The 22,822-nt window shown below is 34.1% G+C and overlaps 1 protein-coding gene across 2 annotated transcripts in view; it reads right to left on the minus strand.

Moving 5' to 3' along the window:
• The window catches only part of LOC129939773 (AP-1 complex subunit sigma-2), a 39,055-nt gene that overhangs the window by 13,605 nt on the left and 2,628 nt on the right, over nucleotides 1-22,822 (minus strand). For both annotated transcript variants that reach the window (XM_056047903.1, XM_056047904.1), the window contains exon 4: nucleotides 12,075-12,212. In XM_056047903.1, the coding sequence (XP_055903878.1) occupies nucleotides 12,075-12,212 (138 nt within the window). The remainder of the gene's footprint in view (nucleotides 1-12,074; nucleotides 12,213-22,822) is intronic.

Genomic DNA, 22,822 nt, shown 5'->3' on the forward strand with positions numbered 1-22,822 from the left:
TGTTTGCTATAGTATCTACTTCCTTCTGATGTTTTAATATCTTCATAATCACTCATGTTGTGATTGTCACCTATAATTGGGAAGCTTGTAAATCAAATACAATCTTTTGGGAATGCAATATTTTATGAGTTCAATATATAGATTGAATTAACCTAAAAATTGGGTTTTCAAATTTTGCAATCACCAATTAGTTGAACTTAAAAAGACTGCAATCATTTTATTTCGCGTTATTGATTACAATAGTGAAATTTCACTTAAGAATGCAAATGAATTCAAGGACTTATACCAAGACTTGAAGTGAATGGAAGGATCTTAAGTGAATCTAATTACTTCAAGTGAATGCAAGGACTTCAAGTGAATACACGGACTTCAAGTGAATACACGGACTTCATGTGAATGTAAGGACTTCGTATGAATGCAAAAATTTCAAGTGAAGATAAAGAATCCAAAAGAATGAGTAGACCTGAAGTGAATTAAACACTAATGCAAACGATGCATGAAGTCTCCAATGAATGCAATCAAATGATTGGAGGAAAAAGATTGCAGTCTTTTTAAGTTCGTTCGAATGATAAGAGATTGCAAAATATGAAGTGAAATCTAAGAATGCAATTGTTCAATAAATAATTTAAGTGAATGCAATTACTTCAAGTGAATGCAAATACGTATGCAAAGGCGTGAAGTGAATGCAAGGATTCTAAGTAAATGGAATTACTTCAAGTGAATGCAATGACTTCAAGTGAATGCAAAGACTTCAAGTAAAGGCAAAAAATCCAAAACCATGAGTAGACCTGAAGTGAATGCAAACGGTGCATGAAGTCTCAAATGAGTGCAAAGCCTTTAATTGAATGCAAATAATGCACAAAGTCTCCAATGAATGCAATCAAATGATTGGAGGAAAAAGATTGCAGTCTTTTAAAGTTCGTTCGAATGATAAGTGATTGCAAAATATAAAGTGAAATCAATGAATGCAATGTTTAACTTGAATTCTATAAATAATTTAAGTGAATGCAAAGGCGTGAAGTGAATGCAAGGATTTTAAGTGAATGGATTTACTTTAAGTGAATGTAATGACTTCAAGTGAATGCAAAGACTTCAAGTAAAGGCAAGGAATCCAAAACCATGAGTAGACCTGAAGTGAATGCAAACACTTTAAGTTAATGCAAACAATGCAAAAAGTCTCCAATGAATGCAAAGACTTTAAGTGAATGCAAATAATGCACAAAGTCTCCAATGAATGCAATCTAATGATTGTAGTCAAATGATTGCACAAAAAAGATGCAGTCTTTTAAATTCGAATCATTAGTGATTGTAAAATGTTATATCCCAATCTTGAGATGAATTCAATGAATCAAATTTTTAAGTAGAATTCAATTCAAAATGATTAATAATGCTTTTTTAAACCTTAGTCATTATAAAATTGATCAAATCCTAATTGATAACCATATATTGTTATGCTTTTCTATACTTTTAACATTTTTAATAATTAAAAGTCTTCGCAATTGGCTGCTTAAATGTTACATTGTGATTTTCGTATTTATCAACTATTGTCACTCGGAATGTGGGTTAATATTAAACAAAATGGTTAAGGTTGTGCTATGTTATGAGGGTCTACAATATTTTCTTAATTATTTAAATCCAATTAAATGTTTCATTTAAATTTTTGAAAAATAAATTATTTCTTAGGTAAAGTTATGAGTTATATTTCATTTGCATGTGCATTTTGTTAATTAAAATGTGATTTATTTTATGAATTTATTTATTTTTTTTAAATTATTTGCAATTAAATAAGTTTGGACCAAAAATGACTGCGAATTTGGTTGGACTGTCGCAATATAGTATAACATATATAAGTTGTTTGCATTTTATTCCTTGAGTTTTGTTAAATATAGATTCTAGTTTTTATTTTTCTTATCAAATAAATAATCTCCCAGAATGAAGAGATTAATAAAACTTTTTAAAAATAAACCAATAAACACCGATACATAAACAAAGCTTGATTGAAAACAAAAATTGAAAATAGAATAGAAAGCTTTAAAGAGAATTAGTAAATATTTTTATAATCTTTGTTTTTTTATTATTATTATTTTTTAAAACAAGTTTTAAAGTAAAAATAGGTTTACTTTTTTTTTAAATCATTTTTTGAAATTCTAATTTATAATATTTGTAAAATTAAACATACAGAAACATACACATTATTTTTATATATTGTTTGTTGCTTAAGAAAAAAGTTTACAATAACTTTGTCTTACATATTAAGTGATACAGTTATTGAGCAAAAAGAAACAAATTAAGTTTAGAAGTAAATTCACAAAGATATACTATAAACAACAGTGTGTTAGTGTTACGAATTATAGCTCTAAATAAAAACTATATAATTATGGTAACATTCACAAAGTATCAGAAGAGGTCTTTCAGTTTAAATATAGTTAATATAGTTTTACTGTGCTGCTAATATTTATAAAAATTATCAACAATAAGTGGTGTTTTTTTTTTTTTTTTTTAATAATGAACAGAAATTATTTGATTAATACAATTAGATATTAGTATAAGCTTAAAAATTATAAAAATGTCCACCATCTTTTTTTTAAATCTTTTTTCTTTTTAATATTTCTAAAACAAAGGCCAATTATTTATTGTGTTTTTCTTTTTCTCGATTAGGACAAAAGTTTAAATAGGTTGTTCCAGAAAAATGTTTTCTTTTTTAACTTAAATCTAGTTTTCAGTACGTTTGTGGAATTAATAACTAACATGCAAGGTGTGAGATGTTGTTTTTTATTTTAACGATTTTTTGAAAAAATATGTTTTGTATTTTTAAATTTATAGTGATATTGCACAGTTCATCCCGTATAAAAAGAAGTCCAACAGTTAAAACGTTTTTCTAAGATTGAGTTTTATTTTATTGTTACATTTGTGTATTGTTCTTAAATTAAAATTTTTGTTTCAAGAGTTAAAAATTGCTAATAAGGACATATGTCTGATTAAAGTGCTTACATTAATGGCTGCCTTCAATCTTAGACAGATAGGATATCCAGATGAGTTTTTATTAGTGTTTATGTGTAAAAGAACAGCTGTTCCAAAACAGGTGGGATGTCAAAAAAAGGAATCAAAGGGTATCTCGACACAGTTTTTCTTTTCTTAAAGCCTTTGCGGGGATGTAAAGTTAAATACACTGGCCGGCAAAATTAAGTTTTCATTTCAGTCCCACAAACAAAACGAAGAATCAAAAGTAGCAAACGTATTTGAACACATCCCCGACTGAATGGAGACTTGATAAAGTTCGAAAATTGGAGAGTTATTTGCATTTTGCTTTCATTCTTCAAATTTCAAAATATAAGCGAAAATTGTTTTAGACCGCACAAGACAACCAACTCTTGACGCTTAACAAGCATGATTTTGCACTGATTCTTCCTGCATTGATCACATCAATACCTTTCGGATCATCTTCGAGAAGTGCGTGGAATATCGTTCACCACTTTACCTGCTGTTAATTGATTTTGACTTTGTGACCACTCAACAATTGTGACGTCTTATAAAGAGTTGACAGACACATTTGAAATTCAATGTGGATTCAGACAGGGCGGCGCGGCGCGGCGTATTGTCACTTATTCTGTTCTTCTTGGTGATCAGTGGTGTGCTGAGGGCAACCTTGAAAGAAAACGGATAAATAAAATGGACTCTTAACAACATACTCCAAAAATCTAGACTACGCAGTCGAGGCATGCCTGTTTCTTAGAGGATAATGGATCTCCATCAGATGTCATCAAGGATGGAGGGAAAATCAGAAATCGGTAGTCAGGAACCCATTGACACTATTATTCAGGGTCCGACAGCAAGTATTGAAGATTTTAAGGTGTCATCACGCGAGGTGGAGAAACCGTATTGTTATGAGTATGGGTAGAACCGATTCGTTGCGAGATGTTACTTGAGAAGCCATGGAGACATGTTTACATCACGTTCGTTGAAACAGGCCGTTCGGTCATTGAAACACAGAGACGATCTGAAATCATTTTAGTATTGGCCGCCACGGTCGTGTTCCAAAGTTTAAATACGATTTGAAAGTGAAAATAACTTTGACAAAACTCGTTCTTTGAGATGTGAAACTGCACGGAGAGGTGATCGAACGATAAGGACTCCAGAAAATAGTGAAGGAGTGCGTCAAGCTGTTGAAGCCAGCCCTCGTCGATTGGTTGTATTTCACGTCTGAACCCATTGGCACTTTTATTCAGGGTCCGGCAGCAAGGTTTGGAAGATTTTAACGGGTCGTCAAGCGAGGTGGAGAAACCGTTTTGTTGTGAGTATGGGTAATACCGGCTCGTTGTGAGATGTTACTTCAGTGGCCATGGAGCCAAAGGCGATTTGCGCATAGTTGGTTTGTTTAAAACACGTTCATTGAAATAGGCCGTTCGTTCATTGAGAAGATTCTGAAATTATTTTAATATTGGCCGCCACGGTCGTGTTCCAAGGTTTAGATACGATTTGGAAGTGAAAATAACTCTGAGAGAAGTCTTTCTTTAAGACCTGAAATTGCACGAAGTGGTGATCGAACGGTAAGGACTAAATAAAATATTGAACGAGTGCGTGAAGCTGTTGAAGCCAGCCAAAGTCGGTTGGTTGCATGTCACACTTGGGCTCGTTTCACACTACATGGTTTTGACCGCACGGCAAGAAACCCGAAGGCCTAAACCGGATCAATGGCTAATTACACATAATACGGTTTTAACCGTACGGTAAAACACGATATATCTAGGTGTCTTGTGCTTAGTATGGTGTCTTGAAGTGGCTGATCGAACTCTGCCGCACGAATAAAATCGTATGATGTGTAAACATGCATTTCCTCACGTACGCCACTAAGCTTATCGCGCCGTCCGGTTGCCGTATACTGTAGTGGCAGTAGACGGTTGCTACACGGCGCGGCGCAGGTTTTTTGCCGTGACCGTATATGCTCTTCTTCGCACCTCTAACAAAATGTCGCCGTCCGTTTTTTTGCCGTACGGTCAAAACCGTGTAGTGTGAAACGAGCCTTGGGCTCTACGGATGTCGGACCGCTGAGTTCAGCGAATTTTAAACTTTAGGATGCATGTTCATCCAAACAAGATGATGATTGTCCAAGAATTGCAGCAAAACGACTACAGCACACGGATGAGGTGTGCAGAAGCAATGTAGGATGTCTTGACTTATTACACTGTTTTGCGATAATGAGCTACGAATCCCACTTTCATTAATCAGGAGTGGTTAAAAAAAACTTCCGTCATGGGGCCTCTGAAAACCCACAAAAGCTGCATGAAGGACCTCTCCACAGTTTCAAAGATCACATAGGCTGCGGTCAAGCTCGTGTTGGATAGGGCATCTTGGATAGGATTTTAAGATACCTTGTTGAACGAGTTGGATAGCTGTATTGAGATCGCTGTCAAAAAATAAAAACAACTTTAAGCTGTTCACAAAAAGAAGAGAAACATTTAAAGCTGCATGAACGACCTCTCCGCAGTCAAAAAGGTCACAAAGCCGAAACTTTATTATTGGTTCGTACTTTTTTCGTGAGAATATTCGGACTGTCACTGTCAGCACAGATCGTTACTTACAGCTGCTGCTTGATTTAATTTATTTCCGGGACTGATAAGACGACGTTTCAACTTGAATACTGTATGGTTTCCACAAAATGGATCGACATACATCAAGAGCAACAACGGGTTTTAAGAAAAACATTCTCTGGGCATCTGATTTAATTGAGAGCAGCAGGTGAACTTCACGGACGTAATAGGTATAGGGACCTAAGTACATTTTCAAATAGCTTTTTTAGGCAGGTCAACACATCATTCAGACCTTAGAGCTCTCTCATTATCTTGAGAGGGCGGTTTCATAATCAATTCAATCAATTGAACTTTTGATGTGTCCTCTTTTAATATAAAATTTTGCAATAGTATTTTAGGATTCTTTTCCAAGTTGGTACAATTTATGACAATTAGGCCTTTCATGAAGAAAACCATCGTAATCAGAAACTTTTACGAATTCCAAAAAACACGGAAACTTGCCAATATAAAGTATTTTGTGATAGTTTTTTTCGGGATTCGTAAATCTTTCCGATTACTCTGAAATTCGTAAAAGGGATGAATAGTGGCTTTCATCTTTGGAAATGTCTACAAAATGGAACCAGAAATTAGCAATTTTTGATAACTCATGAAACAAAACAAAACGTATTTGGCATTTTTGATTTTTTTTTTTGAAGTATTTATGTAACAAGTGCAAATAAATTTGATAAAGCGAAATTACAATTTTTAATAAGAAATAAAATTAAAAAGAAAAAAACAAATTAAATCCAATTATAATTTAGTGTTGATATTAGATAGTCGATACGAGTGCCAATTTTAAGTTAAATCAATCTCAAACGAGCTTAAGTTTTGATTCAACACTGTTTTCTTCTACGGGAATATCTAATCAATTGAGATACTCATTGAAGTCCTTGGGTGATTATACATAAGTATATTTTTTTATTTTAGAAATTCATATCGAAAGCGTTTAAAAATAAATGAAAAAAAAAAATCATTATTTTTAATTAGGAAAGTGTTCAGTTTTATTGCACATTAAGATAAATAACGATTTATTTACTTCTACAACTAAATCATAACAAAAGTGAATAAATTAATTAATAAGAATTAATAAATGCAAACAAAAAAACAATGTTAAAATATTAAAAAAACAATTTAATTAATTTATGCTCATGCAAGTGCAAATAACAAAAGAAAATATAAAGTGTTCTAAATTAATTTCATGCAAAATAATCAACTAAAAAATAAAACTATAACTTGTATAAGTACTTTATCTTTTCTGTGTTGGACTCAGAATTACAAAGCTACGAATTTATGTAAGATACAAATTTACTACTGAAGTTTTTAATAATGGGAACTAAATTTTGAATCTATCGGAGATTCGTAGCTATGAATTCTGTGAATCTTGTATAATTTTTTTTATATATTTAGTCTTCTAATACCATAAAATACTTTAATATTAACTATTTCAGTGCAATATTGGAATGTTAGATTACAAAGATTTGTTTTACTTTCGAATGGATTAAGGAAGTGTTAAGGTTTCAATATTTGTAGGTAAAATAAATCAAAACACTTCTATCTAATCTTGGACTTAGCTTATACTCTTTCGAATTCAGGACATTATTTACATTCATTTACATTATTTACGAAAAGTTGGTTTTGATTAACAATTCCTTTAAACTACTGAAATCAATCAACTCTTCAAGCGAAAATTGAAATCATTCGAAAAACCGCACAATTTAAGTTTTTCACGTTCAAGGCTTCTTCATAAAGATCGAACAGGCTAGCTCAATCTACAAATAAGGAGATTCTTTGTCTTGCACACATCACAAATTACAGATGCATATCCCTGCTTACTATCCTACAACATCCTATGCAACGTACTATGTGAGCGTCATAAACCTTTCTGCAACACTATTATCGGCATGAACTAGTTTGGCTTTAGCCCGGGCAGATCAGCAATAGACCAAATATTAATATTAAGGCACATTCTGGAATAGACCAACGAATTTCAAAGCCCCCAAAAGCTTCTATTGGCTGTATCTGAACTCGGGATCCCGAAAAAACTAATCCAACTATGCCGTATGACGTTAATATAATAAGAATAGATAGAATAAGTCGCCAAAAGCTTCTACTGGCGATATCTGAACTCGGGATTGCAAAGAAACTAATCCAACTATTCCTCATGACGTTACAAAATACACGGTGCAACGTGCAAATGGGTAATAACTCATCTGACCTATTCCAGTCCTATTCTTCAACATAGTTCTGGAGCAGATAGTGCACAAGATTGGTATTAACCTGGATGGAACTATTTTTAACAGATATTCGCAAATGCTGTGCGGACGACATCGACTTCATCGGCCGCTTCAAGTGAGCTATACTAGAATCATTTACATTTATAGACGAACATGCGAAACGAGTTGGCCTTGATGTGAACGAAGTCAAAACAAAGGAAATGATATCAACAAACAAAGCCCCATCTATCTAACTTCTAGGACAAAACTTTAAATGTTGTAAGCAGTAAGCAGTTAGCCGTCCTTCCAACTTAGACGAAGTAAAGATTGCCATATCTAAGCTGAAGTCTAATAAAGCCGCTGGAGCGGATGGTTTGATTGCCGAGCTCTTTAAAGCAGCTGGAGATAAGTTGGTTAGGAGCATGCACCAACTTATCTGTAAGATATGATCGGAAGAAAGCATGGCCGATGAATGGAACCTCAGTATTGTTTGCCCGATCCTGAAAAAAATAGACCCTCTAAACTGCACCAACTACAGAGGCATCAGTCTCCTTAACATTGCGTATAAAATCTTCTCTGCCGTATTATGTGAACGTCTGAAGCCATTCGTCAACAACCTGATAGGTCCTTATCAGTGTGGTTTTAGACGAGGAAAGTCCACAGTCGATCAGCATTACGGCAGATCCTGGCATTAACTTTCAAAAGTTTTTCCAATTATTAGCATATTCTGATGACATTGACATAATCGGAAGAACTCAGCGTGATGTCAATGGGGATTATGTGAGTATTGAGGCAGAGGCGGCAACAATGGGTTTAACGGTTTTGAAGGCAAAACAAATGTACATGCTGTTGTAAGAAAGGTCCTACAACACTGACGTCTCTGTCAAAACGTCACCATTGACAGACGTAGCTTTGGGGTAGTCAAGGACTTCGTCTTCCTAGGCTCCGCTATAAACGCAGAAAACAACGCCAACAAAGAATAACTCTTGCTAACCGCTGTTTCTCTAGGCTAAGGAAGCAATTGAGTGGTAAAGTCATCTCTCGAGGGACCAAAGTGTCGCTATATAAGATCCTTATCATCTCCGTCCTGATATACAGTGCAGATGAATGGACTATGACAAAAGCGGATGAAAGCACCTTGGGTCGATTCGAGAGAAAGATCAACGGTCCCGTATGCATCGCAAAGGAGTGGAGTAGAAGACGGAACTGTACAGCGACGTAGACTTAGCCAGAAGAGTAAAAGTCCAACGACTAAGATGGCTGAGTCACGTAGAGCGCATGGAAACTATTGCTCCGGCCCGGAAAGTCTTTGAATCCACACCCACAGGACAGCTCAGTAGAGGAAGACCGCGGATCAGGTGTCGCACACAAGTGGAAAGTGACCTCACACAACTTAGAGCGCGAAACTGGGACATCTAGCTAGGGCCGAGCTAGATGGAGAAGTTTGTTGTTTACCTTAAGTAACTAAGTAAGTAATTTCGGCGTAGTCAATGAGTTCATCTACCTCGGAACAAATCCGTAGAAGAATTACCCAAATGGGTACAAAACTCCTTTCTTGAAAGATAAAGTGCACGTATGTAGCACAAAACTCTAATTTAGCTAGTTCAACTCTACGGCATGCACCGAGTGCTGGACAGTTAGTAATAAAGGGGAATTGATACTGGACGCTCGAGGAAAAAATCCTTTGGCGGTTATTTGGGTGAATGGGAGAGAATATTAAATCGTGAACTGTACGAGCTGTATCAAGATGTGGATAAAGTGCCAAAACACACCCACTACCCTGGCTCGGTCACATCGAGCTAATGGAAAACAACGTTTTAACGTTTGAGACGACGAGGAAGACCGAATCTGTGTTACAAAGATCAGGCGTTTATTAACCCAAGAGCGCTTGGTTTCGCCCACTGGAGGGAACTTGCAAGGGAACGCAATCAATGGAAGAATGCAACGTCTTAGGCTGGATCGGAAGCCAGATAAATAAGTTAGTAAGTAAATTTAACTTAATTCGATAAATGTGTTATGTGTAGAAATGATTATCTCCAAAAATATAGATCATGTTATTTAGAAATGTCGAATCAAACGTTCCTAATTTTAGAAACGAATTATTTCGCTTTGTATGTATTTATGGTCACTTCAAAAGCCAAAAGTTTGAACGTCGAAGTTGTTGTTTTTTCAAATATTAAGTCATCTTGGACTTCCCAAAAGTTCACAACGAGTAAAATAATCCTTTAATTTCAATTGTCAATTGAAAAAATTAGTAAAATAAACAGAGACCTAAGGAAAACTAATAGCAGTCACTTCTATTTGAGAGGCGAGGAGTCATCGAAAATTGCATTTATTTAATCGACCGATGCAGAACCTCGTACAAATCGTACAACGTCGAATTTCATTATATTATTGAGCTATTTCAAGTTTTCTTCGGTATACGATGAATAAGTAATGTGTACATTTATTCGTTCGTGGGTGTTCCGCGCAACTGCTTCGGCTATGAACACTTCACGGCCAGGGCCCATTCGATTTTTAAGGACTCCCGAAAACATTGAAATGGTCGAAGAGAGTTTACGTGAAAATCCACGACTTCTGATACGGAAAAGGGCAGCCTCACTCGAACTTTCAAAAGCAATTATTCATGAAATTTTAAAAAAGGATTTAAAAGTTTCATCCGCTCAAAATTTAAATCGTTCGAAACGCAAACATTTTTGTGAGAAGATGTTGGAGCGTTTTCATACTGTAAATTCCATTGTTTTGGAGAGAGGAGGCTCATTTTCATGTAGACGGGTACGTTAATAAAGAAAACTGCATGGGATAATTTTTTTGAGAATGTTGGGGGCCAGGTGACAAATGTCGAACCTTCCTTTTGTCTAACGTGCTAGCTCATCCATCGTTATCATTGCACACGTGCTTCGAACAGGATGCTGCGACCGCACACACGGCTAGATATTCGGGATGCTTTCCCTCAGAAACTTATCAGTCGCTTTGGGGACATCCTGTGACAACCGAGGTTCCTGTCTTAACCCAATGCTTTTTTTTGTCGGGCTACTTGAAAGAGAGAGTTTACAGAAACAATCCTTGAACTCTAGTGAACTTAAAAAAAAACATTAGTTTAGATATCAGCGCAATTGAATCAAGTTTACTGCGGCGTGTGGCGCGAAACACGGGGGTTTAAAAGGAGCGACGTAAAGAAGTCAGGCGAAGAAGCGGAAAAGCGAATTACTCATAAGTCGCGTATTCTACATATTAGTTGTGTTTAATGCCCTGAATTCGAATGTATTTCATTAAATTTTCATAAATCAATCAACTCTATTTAAAAAACAAAAACCTACAACTAGCTGCAGCTAAGACTCATTTTTTCAGATCGTTTTATTTTTTAGTTATTTACTATTCTATACTAAATAATGATTTTATTAAAGTTAAAACAAACAGCATTGTTTTAAGTTAAAGCGGTCAAATTTACCAAACCTATTTGAAGATCTTTTCGTAGCTCAGACAAATAATCTGCACTTTAAAACGTTTGTTATAAAAAATAAAATACATTATAAATACATAAGATTGATGTAAGAAAATTCCTAAATTGATTGTTACAGTAATTTATATCAAAATGTTTAAACATCTTATAGCTAAAAGATAAACATTCATAAATAGATTATTATCATAAATGGCAAGATATTCAAATTACTTTTTTGTTGCAATACTTGTATAAAATACTCCCTTAAATTTATTGTTTTTTTATTTATTCTTAAATAAGAAAAAGAATATTTAAAGAAAAAAAAAATAAAATATAAAACTAAAAGAAAAAGAAATTATTACAAAATAAAATACACAGTTACTTAAAAGTTGAGACATTAACAAATTATTATTATGCAACCACAACACATTTCGCATGCATTAAATTAAATTTAAAAAAAAACAAAATAGTATTGACGATGAGAATTTTTCTCGAGAATGTCGAATGGTTATTTAAAATTTTAGTTATATTTTACTTTTATTATAGTTTTTTTTTTTTTTTTTTGAAGAAAGAATCCAGTTTGTGGATATTTTGCATATAGAGATAGATTTTTATTTTTATTTTGATGTAAAAGCTTAAAGCATTCCAAAGAGAGATAAATTATCATTCTTGTTTTATTTTTTTGTAAAGTTGTACGGATGCAAACAGAAAACAACAAAACAAAACAAAATTATACAGCATTCAAAATTCAAATTAAAATATTAACTAAGTAACTTGTTTTTTTTTTTTGTTTATAGATTTAAGTTATAATTGTTTTTTTTTTTACAACTCATACGCTTCTGGGGTACTGACCTCTTGAAGTAGATCCTGTGATGCAATTGCTTTGAGTACATTTTTCTTTGATGTCTCTTGCATCTCACCTCCGATTAATAATTCATCAAGTATGAAGTAAGCTTTTTCGAAATTAAAGATTATGTCCAGTTCACAGACCTGCAATACAAAAACAAAATTGTTTTACATTAAATAAATTCACAAACTAAATAATTATAGACGAAACTGATAAATACAATAACACTAAAATTATATATGTATGCACATACAATTAATTATACCAAACGCGGGGGCACTCAAGAGGTCTTAAGTACTCCTTTTAAAGGCCAAGTGGGATAAACAAATTCGAGTTTTACGGCTAAAACACAAATCTCTGTACTTGGCAGTATGACCGAAGTTGAGCTCAAGGATATTATAACTAATAAATTAATTTTTTTCCTTCAATACTGCTAAAGAGATTTTTACCCTTAGACATCGATCGGACAAAAACTTTAAGGCCGCCTACGAAAGCATAACCAGGGTAAAACTAAGCAGAACCATTGGGTATCCCAAATAAATTGAAACGACTATGTAGATTGACTATGACCAATGTATCAAGCCAAGTTAAAATAGCCGGATTGCTATTAAGACTAATCAAAATGTAGAATGGACTCTGACAATGGTTTGGCCTGCCTTCTCTTCAACCTAGCGTTGGAGAAAGCAATCCGTGACTCTGGCACATCTACATAAGGGACCATCGTCACCAGGTCCAGCCAGATACATCGACATCATCGGGACAACCGAACAAGCTGTACACATTTCCATCATCCCGATGGAGGAGCGGCATAAAATCTGGGGCTGCATATTAGTGAAGGAAAAATAAAGTACATGGTGGCCTCAACTGCGAAAAGAACACTTGGTATAGGAGAATAAATTTGAAGTAGTGCAATCCTTCACACACTTAGAGTGGAAGAAATACGCGGGCGGTTGCTTAAAGCCAACATAATTTACTCCAGCCAAGCTTAGTAAAAGCCTGGATGCTTAATAAAGACATTTCGAATTCTAGGCGCGTTCGAGTAAAAGGTCGGTCGTGCGGAGAATTTTTGGCCCATTATCTGAGGAAGGACGATTCCGGAGATGCTACAATCTTGAACTGTAAGCAATCTACCTCGAAGCTGATATTGTGATACAAATTTACTCTAGTGGGAGCAGTGACGGTGCGTCAATAAGACGTTTTAGACAGTGTCTACCCTTCAGATTTGAAACAATACTTTACTCTCTACAGTACCTAAATACATAACTTTAAAAAGGATATGCATGGAAAAAAAACAAAAATTTGTACCTAATTATACTAATTCCTATTTTGATTTCATTAAGAATAATATTTCCTATCCCATAGTACCTACTTCTTGTCATTTTTTGTCTAACCCATTTATATGTGTATCTACAATCTACATTCACACCTATTTCTACTTTTATTTATCACTACCTCACATATACCAACATCATGCTATGCTATTACCGCGTTTACAAGGAGAATTGAATCCGAATTGAATCAGGATTTAGCGCCGTATAGACCTGGATCGGATCGAAATAGGATTACTCGATCCGATCCCACTGAAAGAGGTGAATCGAATCGAAAATTTGTTTGTAAACCTGAATCGGGGAATCGAGTTATTGGTGTGTGAGGTCTTGATTGTGTGCGTGCGATAAGTTTTTTCCATCTTGCTTGTTCTAAGCAAAAATACTCCATTCAAATGGAGTATTTTTGGTTCTAAGCTGAATTTAATTTGGCGGTCGTCTGTGTTGAGAGCATTGTTATAAAATGTGAAAGTTATTCACGTAGCAGTACGCACACAAATACAACCCAATTGTCATTTCGATTCCATTTGAATTCGATTCCTCGATTCAGTGCCACCATATACCTGGATCGAAATCTCAATTCGATTCGATTCGATTCCTCGATCTCCTCTTGTAACCAGGGTATATGATGGATAGCTTGGCTCTACATATATGACTGACTTCTATTAACGAACCTCCCGAACGAACACCGAATACCGAAAGTACGAATGGCACGACACGAGTAAAGACGAAGACAGTGTCTTTGTTTCCCTTTAAAGTTATATGAAGGGAAAAGGGTTAGCTTATCATTCCCAAAAACTGATTTTGTATGGAAGCTAGTAGACATATGTAAGTGAATCTGTCTAATCGCTTGTTTGTTTTGAAAGTAAATTCTTAATTCGAATTTTTCATGAAGAGAACGAGTGTCAGTCAGGAGGAGCAGCACAGTGAATGTGATCAACGCAGCACGCAGCGGCAGCGGCAGCAGGCAAGTGTTACCACTTCTCAAAAAAAAGTGGAAGTAGATTTTAGGAAAAAAGTGAAGTAGATTGAGAAAAATGGAAGTAGATTTCAAAAATTAACTTTTTCTTAATTGTTCTACATATTTTTAAATTATATTATTGCAATAAAAAATAGAAAACAAAATTAATTATTTAAGGCTTCATATCATATACTTCAAGATGTTAATGTAACATTTCTTAAATTAAATCTTGCTTGTTAACAACGAAAAAGCAAAGATTGGGATAGTGTTGGTAATATCAAATGACTTTAGGATGTTTTTATTGCAAAGGACGAGTTCTTCAAGAAATAGTTATTGGAATCGTAATACAATTTTAGTACATCAACAAACCTTTTATCTTTGTTTTTAGACAACTTGAAAATATCTTTTGATATTGAAAACAAACAATCAAATCCAAAATAAGACTAGGGCATAACTTAAAACTGTAACAAACAAAAAAAAAAATGCACGACTGGTTCGCATGAACTCGCTAATGTATTCAAAAATGTCTGTCTAAAACTATTTCCTGTATTAAATTAAAATGTACCTGCAAAAAAAATTGTTTTCAAAAATGTAAATGCCATTTGATTTCTCAAGAAAAAATAAAATTTTTTTAAACTTGCGTTTGAAAATAGTTATTGAATTTTAGTTTAAAAATATTTTTGGAATATAATTTTGAACTTATTATTAGACGACTGGCATTTCAATTTTGTAAAAAATGATAACTCATTTTCAAGAAATCAAATTTCGAAAAAAATAATATTTGTTTTTTAAATTAAAAATAAAAACCAATGATATTTTTGGCAGAAAAAAAAAGTTTAGTTCTTGAGAAAACTTAAAAACAAAATAACGGTTTTAGCTGGGATGGGATAGCCTTTATATATTTTTATATTGAAAGAAGCTAAACTAAGAACACAAATTTTAGCAAGAATTTAAAAAAATCTATCGGTTTGTTTTTGAAAAAAAAATCGAATTATCGATATTGAGCTCTGTCGGAAGACGTTGCGTCTTACATGTGAATTAAATTATTTTCATTTCATTTTGATATTGAACTCTGACAGGAGAAGTTAAGGTTGTAAATTTTTGAGATTGCCAACCTGTATTGCGTAAATCAATACATATTTGTAAAATGGATTTTTCAGGAAATGATGATATTTTTGAGTATTTCTCAAATGATACAAATTTAAAGTTTTCAATGCTACCTATAGAAGATAAGATAACTATTAATTCATTATTGCAATGCGAAATAATGAATCAAAATTTGTGTCTACCCAGTCAAATGGACTGCCGCACGTCACTGAGTGGGAGGGATACCTAGCTCTTATGAGCAACGATGAACCAGTTTAAAAAGTCCTTTGCAGTACATTTTGTGGTAGGCGATAGCGTGGTAGACCTGCTGGAGAGATGCCGTATATGAATCGTGGACCTAATCCCGGTAATGATGATGATGACAATAGGCAGCAACGAGTTCTAAACTATTCTACATTTTATAAAGGTATCACTGAAGATTATCGAATTTGAAAAGCTTAAGGTAATGTCGTCAAGTAAGAGATCAATAATAAAAATTATAGAGTGTCGGTGAAAGAGCAGACGCCTGTGGCACTCCAGCATTTATTTAGCTTTACTTGTATTGAAACGTTTAAGGGTTGCAAGAATGTGTAATTGACGTCTTGTAGGCAATACGGCTTTCGTAGCAATAAGTCCACTTGTAGTCTTAGGTTCATCTCACCGAGCAGTAGAACAAATCTTTACATCGTTTTGGAGAAAGTAAGATTATTGCACTTGATAACAAAGGCATTTGATAAAGTCTGGCATCTCTTCTTCGTTGGATTAGAAATTTTCTTTCGAACCGTTCAATACAAGTTGTTTTGGACGGATTCAAGTCTAAAACTCATAAAATAATTTCCTGGTGTGCCCCAGGGCTCCGTTTTGTCTCCGACCTGCTTCCTCATTTTTATAAATGATCTCCTGTCTTCTACTTCTAATCCAATACATTGTTTCGCTGACAATAGCACATTTAGCTTTTCATATTCGTTTCCAGACTCACAACCCTCCTCTTCGGATGTGGAACTGCAACGGCAAAATATGATTTAATCATTAAATTCTGATCTACACAGTCCGTTGAGAACTAGGGCCTAGTGACTGACAACTCTCAACCATTCATGTGTGCGAGATCTGTTGTCAGGGATCGAAGGGACCTACAGTTTAAAGCCGAATACGAACGGCTTATTTGAGAAATCACTATTTATGACAAGAATTACTCTTAGAGAATTTGTCAATTCCTCTCAAGAGGCAGTACCCGTGAAAAAAAAATTTAGATGGCATAGGCAGGGATCGAAATCCAATGGATTTCCGTTTTAAATTTAGGAATTTCCAAACCTTCTTTGGGTTTTGCTTCAATTCAATCTCTTTTTTATGTACATAATTACTAAAACAAAATATTAATAAAAAAACATACTCTTTTCGAAGACGCCAATATAAAGTTAAATTTTCATTACTCATATTACTTTTAAAAATCTTAAAAGCTTTATTTTAGGCATTTTTCAATCTACGTAACCTTGAATTGGGAAACTATGATTACAATTAAATTGCCAATCAAAATTTGAAAATTTGTCATTCAATATATTTAAGTTTAAAGAATCAAAGTGATATTTAAATTTATTCACAAACTGAAAAGCATTATAATTTTTAAAATAATATTTTGTATGCAAATTGACATGGCAACGTGAGTTGAGTTAAATTTAAAACTAACAAGGAATCAATAAGCTCAAATTATTTGTCATTTGAAAGCACAATTGGTAGCACCCTATTTTCGTTATGCATCCATTTGATTTCACCCAAGTTAAATCATCAACTATACATAAATCATCAACTATACAAACAGAAATTTTATGTTCAGAATAATTAGATAAAGTAATTTCAATGTTGTTCAAATGAGCCAAATAAATAGATAAATGAGAATCATATCAATAATTTACAATCATAGTTGCCTTCTATACAAACGCATAGTTGTTCAATGTTGTCTCTAGATGATATTCCAAGATCGATAGGATTAGCAATGAGTGATTTCCGAGCTGCTAATAAAACATCACTTCCTCTTTTGCTGTCATAAATAACCTAAGGAGGAGGACAAAGAAAGAATCTCTATACTTAACAGTACATCCAACAGTACCTATAACAAAAACCGTTCTAAGGATCTTTTATGCAGACCCAGGCGTGATATTGCCAGTGTCTATGCAATATGTACCGAACACTGGCTGATAGGAGAGCATGCTGCAAAGTTGGACACCCTCACGATACTCATGGTCGTAGTTGCGGGGACTAACATGAAAGGCAAATTGCAATCCACTTTTTATGACAATGTCGTGTCATGGTCAGTTCTAAAATGTTTATTGTTATTATTATTAATACATTCTTTATTTCTCGATAATTTTGTTTAAATTTTGTTGATATAAGAATTGTAAAGCTTGACAAAAATTTTGCCTAATTGACTTATTTCGAGTTTTTAGTAAAAAGAAAGAAAAGGTTAAAGTTATAAATACATATAAAAAATAATATAATATTTACGAAAATATCTAAGTATTAAATTATAATATCAGATTTAATAAATTTTAAATAAATTTAAAAAAAATGAAGAACATGTTTTAACAGAAAACGAGATTTACATTCTATTTGATCATCATTTAAATTAGTTTAAAATTCAATCGATGAAACTGTTACGGTAACCTAAGGCATGATTCACATATAGACAAAGAATATTCCAACCTGAGCAACCATTTAAAAGATCTTTTGTATCTTGATCTTTGAGAAGTTAAGCTTACGGATTTCTTGTAAGATTGGGCACACAGCTAGAAAATGATACACGTTTTCGGTTTCATTGCGGTTGCACAAACTAGCGATGGTCAGTTCTATGAGGTCTATAATTTAAACAAAGCATTTCAGTCCTTGCTTTAAAGATAACACTCTTTTGATTAAGAATGAGTTTTTCGTTAAAATAATTTCGAATCAAAAGTGTGTGGTTTAATTCTTTATATATGTATAAGGCTAGTTGTCGATGTTTGCGTTCTATTCAGACATTTCAAATAGAGGGAATCATCTATTTTATCTATACTGTAGAATAAGTCCTGCCAATTGGGCTGTATTATGGAGTTGGCAACTCTGGCTAACAAGTGAAAGTTTGTGAAAATTAAAGCTCCGTAAAAAGAATATTTTATTTAAATAAAAAAGAAAAATATTTTAGTTTAAAAATACAGTTTTTATAATAAATTAAAATAAAATTGCAACACAAAATAAAAAAACAAAAAACTACTGGTGAGTTTTGTTAAAAATAAAACAAAAAAATGCCCTTATCGCGATCTCCAACTGTGAAAGACCAAAATCCAGCAAAAAGAACTTATATGGAAATGACACCGCCTAAAGCATCTAATTCAAAGGTAAACATAAACCCAGTTGGCAATATGGCGATCAGCGAATTAGACAAAATGCTGCAAAATTCTTTGGGTAATTTGTTGGATATAAAGCTTAAAGACGTAGCGACTAAATCCGACATTGAAGGAATAAGTGCTGAAATTTCTATTTGGAAACAAAGCAACGCTGAACTAAAGACTCAACTGAACAAAATGGAGTCCCGATGTGTTTTGTTGGAGAAACAAGTGGAGCTGCTTGAAAAAAAATCAAACGAAAAGAATGTTGTCGTTCATTTGCACCCTACTAATAGCCAAAACGCAGTAGAGAAAGCGAAAGAAATCTGTCTTGATTTATTGCAAACAAACAACTCGGATAAAATAACTACAGCAAAACAAATCGGAAGATCAGCTACAAATGTAATTGTTGAAATGGCGAACAGAGAAGATGTTTTTCGGATTCTTCGAGCAAAGAATAAGCTACAAAACACCGGCACAACAATTCACAAGGACTATCCAGCAGCGGCGAGAGAACGAAGAAAAAGATTAAACAATCTGAGAAGAAACATCACTTCAAATAATAGGGGCATTAAGTGCCAAATTAAAGGAGAAACCCTTTTGATTGATGAAAACAAATTTTTTTTCGATAAAAGTGGCAAAATAATTTCGGACGTAGAAGATGGTTTGTTTACACTTAAACAGCTGGTTGGTGACACATTTGATCTGACAACGCTGGAAGACTGGAATAATGAGAAGTCAACAGAAGACAACACCAGAGCTTCTCAAACTTCAAGTGGTGTTCACACGAGACATGTTTGATTGTAATGCCGTCTGCCATAAAAATAGTTTAATTAAAATTAGAAAAAATGAAAATTGTTTAGAATCTTTTAATTATACAATACTTTCTTATAATGTTGCAGGATTAACCAATAAGACTTTGTTTGTAGATTTTTATGAATTTGTTAATCAATTTGATTTTGTTTTTTTATATGAGACATTTATTATGGAAGATAATTTTACGAATTTTGAAAGTAAATTTAGGAATTTTGAATTTAAATTAGTTCCAGCTGTTAGAACACAATCAAGGGGAAGAGCTAGTGGAGGTTGCTTCTTCGGATTAAAAAAAAATCTCAAAAATATGTGTTGCGAATTCAAAGTATATGAAGGCGTTATTTTTGTTGAACTGTTTTACAAAGAAAAATGTTTCCGAATCCTGCCGACTTATATCAACTGCAATCAATGGAATACAGATTTTGAACAACTAGAAGGTGTAATAACTCGAGGTAAAACATCTAACTTGCTGGTGGTGGGTGATATGAATGCGAGGACAGGAAGACAAGCGGGAAATGAAAATGAGATCCTGGGAATTGAACGAAATTCGAAGGACATTATTGTTAATGCAAGAGGACTGAAGCTTATTGAACTATGCGATACATACGGTTTAAGAATTCAAAATGGAACTAGCTTATCGGATACGAACGGAGCATTTACTTTTGTTGGAGGACAAGGTAGCTCGGTGATTGATTATAGTTTGGTAGGTAGTGAATGGAATGAACTGATTGTTGATTTGGAAATCCATAATGTACCTTACTCTGACCACTTTCCAATCGCCGTAAAATTTAAACTTAATACCAGAGAAGCAAAGGAATCGAGAATTATGAATACCTTACCGAAAATAAAATGGAAATCGAAACACAAGTCAGAGTATCAATTGAGATTAAATAATGCACTGATATGCCAAAGAACTTACGATTTACCTCAGATAGAAGAGATAATCAAAGCATCTTACTACACAGTTAACACCAACACTCAGCGAAACTCTTCGGCACCATGGTATGATGCCGACTGTAAAAAATACAGAAAATTATCGTTTGGCTGGTTAAGAGCGTATAGGACCTCAAATGAGGACTATTTCAGACACCAGTATTTGATGGCTAATAAGGCGTACAAAGAAATATGTAATAAAAAAAAGGCTGTTTTCTACGAAGCTAAATCAAGACGCTTAGCGCTATGCAAAAACTCAAAAGATTTTTGGAACTTGGCAAGACAGCTGAATGGCAAACGGTTTTCAATCCAAACGAACTTGAGTCCAAACCTTCTGGCAGCTCACTTTGAGAAACTGTTGAATCCAGTACATGAGACACCTTCGGTGGAATACGCTATACCAGCCTATGAATTTGGTGTTCTTGATGCTACAATTAGTTACCAAGAAGTAATATCAGCTGTAACGAAGCTTAAAGATGGAAAAGCTGCAGGTTCGAATGGCATATCAGCTGAATTTTATAAGTATGGGACACCAGAACTACTCACAAGGCTAACTTTCATATTTAACAATATCATGGAAACCAGGACTATACCAAATGAATTCAAAGAATCGATTATTTTTCCGATTCACAAGAAAGGAAACATGGCTGAACCAGCTAATTACAGAGGTATATCGTTCCTAAATGCTTCATACAAGATATTTACACTAATACTACAGAAACGATTCAACGAATGGATTGATAGCGACAAACTACTGCAGGAGTACCAGGCAGGATTTAGAAGTGGATATTCAACGATCGATCATATTTTTACCCTTAGATGTATGGCTGAAACATTCCTTCGCAAGAAAAAGAAGCTATATGCCTTCTTCGTCGATTTTAAAGCTGCTTTCGATATGATCGATAGAAAGGCTCTATTTTATAAGCTATATAGTAAAGGTATGTCATGCAAGTTTGGAAGAGTCATACAGAATTTCTACGACGACACAACAAGTAAAGTATGGAATGGTGAAGCGCTTTCGGAAGAATTCAAAACACAATCGGGAGTCAGGCAAGGTTGTACATTGAGCCCAAGCATGTTCGCATTGTTCATTGATGATCTGGTTGACATTCTGCCATGTGGAGTAGAGTACGCGGGGATGATAATAAAACTATTGATGTTTGCAGACGATATTGTTCTGTTGGCAGCCTCTTCTGAATCATTGCAGTTGATGATTAACCGATTATTCGAATACTGTCGGGTTTGGAATCTGATAGTTAACCTTGACAAATCCAAGATTTTAATATTCAAAAGTGGAAGAGGCCGCAAATGTGCAAACGAAAAATGGCATTATAATGGAGAAAATATAGAGGTCGTAACGGAATTCAAATATCTAGGAGTTATTTTCACGCAAAACCTGAGTATGGAAAAACATCTGAAGGAAAAATTAATGAAGGCAAAATGTGCAATCAGTGCTACATGGAATAGATGCTTTCATAACAAAAGTATAGCACACAGCAGTAAATTCAAATTATTTGAAGCGATATCAGCATCAATCCTTTTCTACGCAGCTCAGACATGGGGTACAAGGCAGTACGATACGGTGGAAAATCTTCTACGATACTACTGCAAAAGAATCTTCCAGCTTCCGCGTAGCACACCTAACTACGTTATCATGTTAGAAACAGGAATCTCGCCATTATTCATTCGTACATTAAAAATGCAAGTGGATTATGTCACGAAAGTCTTGAAGATGGATGATAATCGACTACCTAAAATAGTAGCTCTTGAAGTCATAAGGACAAAGACAAGTTGGTGCGCTGATTGGTTGGAACTTGCTTCAGAATGTGGGATAGTCTTAAACCTGTGCAGTGAAGAATTAGAAACTTCGCTTTATCAACTCATTGCTGCAGTGGACTTAAAACATCGTGATAAATATATAAATGAGGCAACAGGATCTATCTACAGACAACTATACAGCCAATTGAATCATAACCTGGAGGAGAAAAATTATTTTAGGGATGACAATAGTACAGCCGAGATTTCAATGATGGTTAAACTGCGGAGCGAACTTATGCCACTGAACTACATACCTCATAGAGATGATTTACCCATTGTGTGCTCTTTGTGCAACTTAGGTGAAAGAGAAGATAATTTTTACTTTATGGGTAAATGTCCGATCTTAAGAGAAATCAGAAGGGATGTATTCGGAAGTGACATGTTGACACAAAGCCAAATTATACAACTGCTTAACAATATGGATATACAAAAATTATACAAATACTGCAGGCTAGCTCTTCTCT

Source organism: Eupeodes corollae, chromosome 1 (genome assembly GCF_945859685.1).
Source record: "Eupeodes corollae chromosome 1, idEupCoro1.1, whole genome shotgun sequence".
Classification (NCBI taxonomy): Eukaryota; Metazoa; Arthropoda; class Insecta; order Diptera; family Syrphidae; genus Eupeodes; species Eupeodes corollae.